The sequence below is a fragment of the Mauremys reevesii genome, linkage group 11 (assembly GCF_016161935.1).
Source record: "Mauremys reevesii isolate NIE-2019 linkage group 11, ASM1616193v1, whole genome shotgun sequence".
Lineage (NCBI taxonomy): Eukaryota > Metazoa > Chordata > Testudines > Geoemydidae > Mauremys > Mauremys reevesii.
The window spans coordinates 7,282,477-7,288,476 of NC_052633.1; the positions used below are offsets into that span (position 1 = coordinate 7,282,477).

Below are 6,000 nucleotides of genomic sequence, written 5' to 3' on the forward strand. Positions count from 1 at the left end.
CCTAGAGCCTGCAGCCCGAACCAGAGCTCTCACCCCCTCCCACACCTCAACCCCAATTTTGTGAGTTTTCATGGACCGCTATGCAATTGCTATTCCCACATGTGGCCCTTGGCCCAAAAAGTTTGCCCACTCCTGGTGTACAGTACAGGAAAAGAGGAGGTGGCCAGTGATCAAACTCACTGGGACTCACAGGTGACTGATATGCAGTATCCCCTCAGGAGGGTGGAACTAGGGCAACCAGATATCCTGATTTTACAAGGACAATCTTGATATTTGGGGCTTTATTTTATATAAGTGGCTATTACACACACATACACCCCGTCCTGATTTTTCAACCTTGCTATCTGGTCACCCTAGGCAGAAATGAGGCCTTTCAGCTGCATCAGTTGAATGGTGATCGTAGTACTGCTCTTCTGAGCTTGGCATCTGACCTAGCAGCTAAATCTAAGGCACAGTGCTTGAGAAGGGCCCATGGGTTACTCCATGTTGCTGCCTTGCAGATCTCTGATATTAGCACATTTCTGAAGCAGGCAGAGGATGGCACTTGTGCTCTGGTGGAAGGAGACTTGATGGTATGCCAGGCAGCTGATACTGCAGCGAGATACACTGTGTTCTCCATCTCAATGTTCTCTGGGAGGAGATGGCCTGGCTGTGGCTATATGCAGACAAGGTCACATGGTGAATATCTTCATCTTGTTAATATAATAAAGCAAAGTCCTGGTTACATTCAGTGTGTGCAACTCCTTTTCTCCTAGTGTTGGGTGTGGCTTTGAGAAGAAGACAGTCAGGTTGCATGACTGTGTTAGATGAATTTCTGAGCCCACCGTGTCCCTATGAATGACTTATGTAGGGTACAGCCATAAGTGCCAAGTGCTCACTCGCTCTTCAGGATGACATCATAGCTGCTAGGACGACCGTCGTCCCAGGGAGGTGGTGTAAGGCGCATTCTGAGAGAGGTTCTAAGGGACGTTCCATGAGCCTCAGGAGAAGGATGCTGAGGTCCCAGGCAGGGGTATGTTCTCTGGCTCTCTGTCTTGGCACTCAGTTGGTGTCCTCCTCCTTTGATGAGGCAGTAGTGTACCATTTTCTGTCGGGACCTGGTGTGTAAATTGCCAGGGACTGTAGTGCGGAAGGTCCTGAGGAAGGCAGTCAAAGAAGGCCGCAGGGCTGGAATTAATCCCAGTGGTGAGTCCCGGAGAGGGGTGAAGCACAGGGAGGCAGTCCTGAGTGGTCGGTGTTCCCACTGAGAAAGGAGAAGCTGAGAGGAGCTCAGGAGAAGCCAGAGGCCTGGGAACCAGAGGAGAGGCTGTATTAAGCACAGGCTAGAGGGAAGCAGCACAAGGGGCTTGGTGGTAGGAAGTGGCCCCCCCACTTTTACACAGGTTCCGGAGCTTCTGCCCGGGGATTTTGGTGCTGAGATCTTGTGCACCACAGACTTCATAACTGTTGAGGTGGTCAGAGTCAAAGCCCCCAGTCACAACTCTGTCATGTCCTCTGCCTCTTTCTTTGCCTGATCCTTGGGTGGGATGTGTTGGCCGATGCTGATCTCTCCAGCTTTGCTCTGGTCATAATGGTCACCTCTGGGTCTGAAGTGAACTGCATGGATTACTGTAGAGGATGCAGCTTGAGCCAGGTGTCCCTGGACTTGCAGATTCTGGAAGAAAAGGCTTGGGCACAGAGCACTTAGCCAGGATGTGGCTCTCCCCTATGCAAAGAAAAAAGTGTCTCTGTATGTTCCTGATGGGGATTGGTCCATCACAAGATGGGCAGTGTTTGAATCCTGAGGGTTTGGATTCTGCCACGAGGCTTGGTGGTTGGCGTGATGCACCTCACCCCTAGAATAGGAAGCCGATCAGGTCTTGGAAGAAAGCAGCAGTCAGCCACTGTCTGGATTCCATCTCACTGCCCTGGCGGTAAGAGGGAACTCAGGGAGGGACGGGACTGTCCCGTATGTCATAGAATCATAGAATCTCAGGGTTGGAAGGGACCTCAGGAGGTCATCTAGTCCAACCCCCAAGTTGTCCTTGTTTGGGAGCATGAGAAGACACAGGGAGCCTGGTCAGCTCCAACAGACCCTGCTGTTCTAACACCCTCCGAGCTCACACTGGGATACACAAAGACACATTCTCACACAAGAACAAGGAGACAGAGTTGCAGAGAAAAAAGCTTCAAGAAAGAAAGTGTGATCAACAGAGACAGAAAGCAGCTGAGAGCTCAAGGAGGATAAGGATGAGGTGAAAGCCCAGGGATCTGGCATGGAAGAGGCCACCGGAGACTTTGGAGAGAGCAGTTTCAGTGGAGTGGTTGGAGAGTATTTAAGTTAAACTGGAAGAAAGGAACTTGACCCTGTGAAAGAAAGAAATATGGTGGGGTGACAGCTGAGGAGGGAGCTGGATTCAACGGGAGTTTCTTATGATGGGGCGGACCAAAGCAGATCTACATTGTGAGGGAAAGGAACTGGAGCAGAGTCAGAGGTTGAGGAGGAGGAGAAGGGATAACAATGGTACAAGTTTGATCAGGAGGTGGAGGAAATGGTCTCACTGGGGTAGGTGGAAGGGCTGACCCACCACTCCTGCCGACACAACATTCCAGACAGCTGTGGACTTTCACTTTCCTTGAGCATGTTCCTTTTTGAAACTTACAAATGTCAGTTACAAAGTCGGGTTTAATTTACAACAGAGAAAATCTCTAGCCAGTTAATGTCAATGGCCAGTCTCCAGACTTACACTGCTGCACAACAGCGGACTTTGGCTCACCTACTTTTCAGCAAAGCCTGCACTTTGTTTGGTAATATTGCTTAGACTTTTAACTTATGTTAAGGCAATGATGTTTGCCTATAGCAAGAGAAAATCATTTGGAGTCTAATTCACATTCAATGCAGGCAGCATCCTATTTTGTATTTTGTGTGGCGAGTCAGGGAGGAGGGTGTGTAAATTAGGCACATTACAATGAGGTATAATGATCATTGCTCATCTACAGCATTTTCCACAGAGAAAATATCAAAATGAAAGTGCAAACATAAAACAGAATCACTGGACATACCTGAGATAGGTTCTTCCCCTCCTCACAGTTTATGCCTCCGATGAAGACCATGTTGGGCATCACTGGTTTGGGATACTCAAACACAAAGTCGTATCTCAGGAGCCATATGGAGCCATTTCTGTAAAGTGTTGGTAAGTGCACATCTCTCTGGAGAAACTTTGAAGCAATGTCTTGGTATTTGGTATACAAATCCTTAAACAGTGGTGTCTCTAAAGTGCTAACAACTAGGTTCAGCACTCGCTGGGTAAATGTCATGTGGTCTGTGTAGCTGGTATAGCATCTTGGGACATAGGAAACAGGGTTCGGAGATTTACTGATTGCATGCTCTAAACTGCATGGAAAACCACGAAAGAAGTACACAGAAGGGATGGAGAGATATTCTGCCAGGATCACCCCACATGGCAATGCTGGGTCTGTGAAGAGTGCATCAAATTTACTCTCTTCCAAGTATTGTATGATTTCTCTGCTCTGCAGCAGGCTGTCACAGTTGTGAAAAAACATGTTAACGACGTACATGTTATTCCGGTATTCTGCAAGGATAGTGTAGGGAAAGGAGACCTCACGAAAGAGACTGTTAGCAAATTTACTAAAACTCTGGTCAAGATCTTCCTGGATGTAAGGCACAGCATACGTTTTCCTTGTGTAGTGCTCTGATTCTTTCAAGAGCAAATTAACTTCTGGAGCAAGCACTACTATTTCATGTCCTTTCTCACTGAGCTTCTCCACCACTGCACGCATGCTGAGCCAGTGACTTCCATCCTGAGGGATCACCAGCAGCCGCCCACCTTCCACAAACCCCAAGGAGAGTAAGAAAGGAAAAATCCCTGCAGCAAACAAGTAAAAAGTGGGAAACAATGGAGCCATCTCAAAGCTGGAAGATGATTTGACTCTACAGATGTTGCAAACTACTTTTTATAGCTGAACTAACACTGCCCAGAGTTTATATTGCTTGCAACCTTATTTGAACTCATCTACTTTTACTGCCTCATATACTGACTTGGCACAACAAAACCTTTGCTCCTCTAATGGACAAATTCTACCCTTGCATTTGCAATGCAACATTCCCATTCAAGGACCATATCTTTGTTTTACTCATTAACTTAACGTTAATATCTGCACACTGAATTGCAATAGCCACCTCTCCCCTACTCCAAGTCTATGCCAGTCAATCTGAGTCAGCACATTTTATCTCCCAGAGGCCTCTTTATTATTACAGGTTATTCACATCCTAAATCAACAAAAGTAGTGAACATAAAAACATAAGAATGGCCATACCTGGGTCTGACCACTGGTCCATCTAGGCCAATATCCTGTCTTCCGACAGTGGCCAATGCTAGATGCTTCAAAGGAAATAAAGAGACCAGGACAATCATCAAGTGACCCATTCCCTGTTGTCCAGTCCCAGCTTCTGGCAGTCAGAGGCTAGGGACACTTCACAGCATGGTTTTGCATTCCTGCCCATCCTGGGTAGCTGCCATTGATGGACCTATCCTACACCAACTTATCAAATTCTTTTTTGAACCCAGTTATAATTTTGGCCTACACAACTTCCTCTGGCTACAAGTTGCAGAGGTTGACTGTGCGCTGTATGAAGAAGCACTTCCTTTTGTTTGTTTTAAACCTGCCGACTATTAAGTTCATTGGGTGACCCCCTGGTTCTTGTGCTATATCAAGGGCTAAATAATATTTCTTTATTCATTTTCTCCACACCATTCTTGATTTTAAAGACCTCTATCATATCCCCCATTAGCTGTCTATTTTCCTAGCGGAAAAGTCCCAGTCTTTTTAATCTCTCCTCATATGGCAGCCTTTCCATACCCTTAATCATTTTGTTGTCCTTCTCTGTACCTTTTCCATTTCTTTTTTGAGAAATGGCAACCAGAGCGGCACACTGTATTCAAGGTGTGGCTGTACCATGGATTTATATAGTGGCATTATGATATTTACTCGTATTATATATCCCTTTTCTAATGGGTTGTAACGTTTCTTTAGCTTTTTTGACTGCCACTGCACATTGAGTGAATGTTTTCGGAGAACTATCCACAATGACTCCAAGATCTCTTTCTTGAGTGGTAAAGGCTAATTTAGACCCCCATCATCTTGTATGTATAGTTGGGATTATATTTTCCAATGTGCATTACTTTGCACTTATCAACACTGAATTTCATCTGCCATTTTATTGCCCAGTCACCCAGTTTTGTGAGATCCCTTTGTAACTCTTCACAGTCTGCTTTGGACTTCACTATCTTGAATAATTTTGTGTCATCTGCCAGTTTTGCCACCTCACTATTTACCCCCTTTTCCAGATCATTTAGGAATAGGTTTAACAGCACTGGTCCCAGCACAGATCTCTGGAGGCCACCACTATTTACCTCTGTCCATTCTGAAAACTGACCATTTATTCCTACCTTTTGTTTCCTGGCTTTTACCAGTTACCAATCCATGAGAAGACCTTCCTGGTTAGTCCATGACTGTTTACTTTTGGTAATTTAGTCTTGAGAAACGAAGACTGATGGGGGCCAGACAACAGTCTTCAAATATGTTAAGGGCTGTTATAAAGAGGATGGTGATCAATTGTTCTCCATGCCCATTGATGGTAGGACAAGAAGTCATGGACTTAATCTGCAGGCAGATTTAGGTTAGATATTAGAAAAAGCTTTCTATCTATAGGGATAATTAAACTTTGAAATAGGCTTCCAAGGGAGGTTGTGTAATCTGTCATTGGAGGTTTTTAAGAACATGTTGGACAAACACCTGTCAGGGATGGTCTAGGTATAATTGGTCCTGCCTCTGCATGGGAGAATGGATTAGATGACTTCTCGAGGTCCTTTCTAGCCCTACATTTCTATGTTTCTATGAACTTTTGGATAGTCCAGTCAGAAAATGGAGTTTGTTTCTGTGGAAAATTTACACTTTTCTATGAAAAAAATCTAAAACTCAAGTTTTTTGTCCCAAAAC

The 6,000-nt window shown here is 45.3% G+C and overlaps 1 protein-coding gene across 1 annotated transcript in view; it reads right to left on the reverse strand.

Annotated features, from left to right (window-relative positions):
* The window catches only part of LOC120374450 (UDP-glucuronosyltransferase 1-6-like), an 80,833-nt gene extending 76,916 nt beyond the window's left edge, over nucleotides 1-3,917 (reverse strand). The window contains exon 1 of the mRNA XM_039494179.1: nucleotides 3,043-3,917. Coding sequence (XP_039350113.1) covers nucleotides 3,043-3,906 — 864 coding nt within the window. The 5' untranslated portion in view covers nucleotides 3,907-3,917. The remainder of the gene's footprint in view (nucleotides 1-3,042) is intronic.
* Between the last annotated feature and the right edge of the window lie 2,083 nt (nucleotides 3,918-6,000).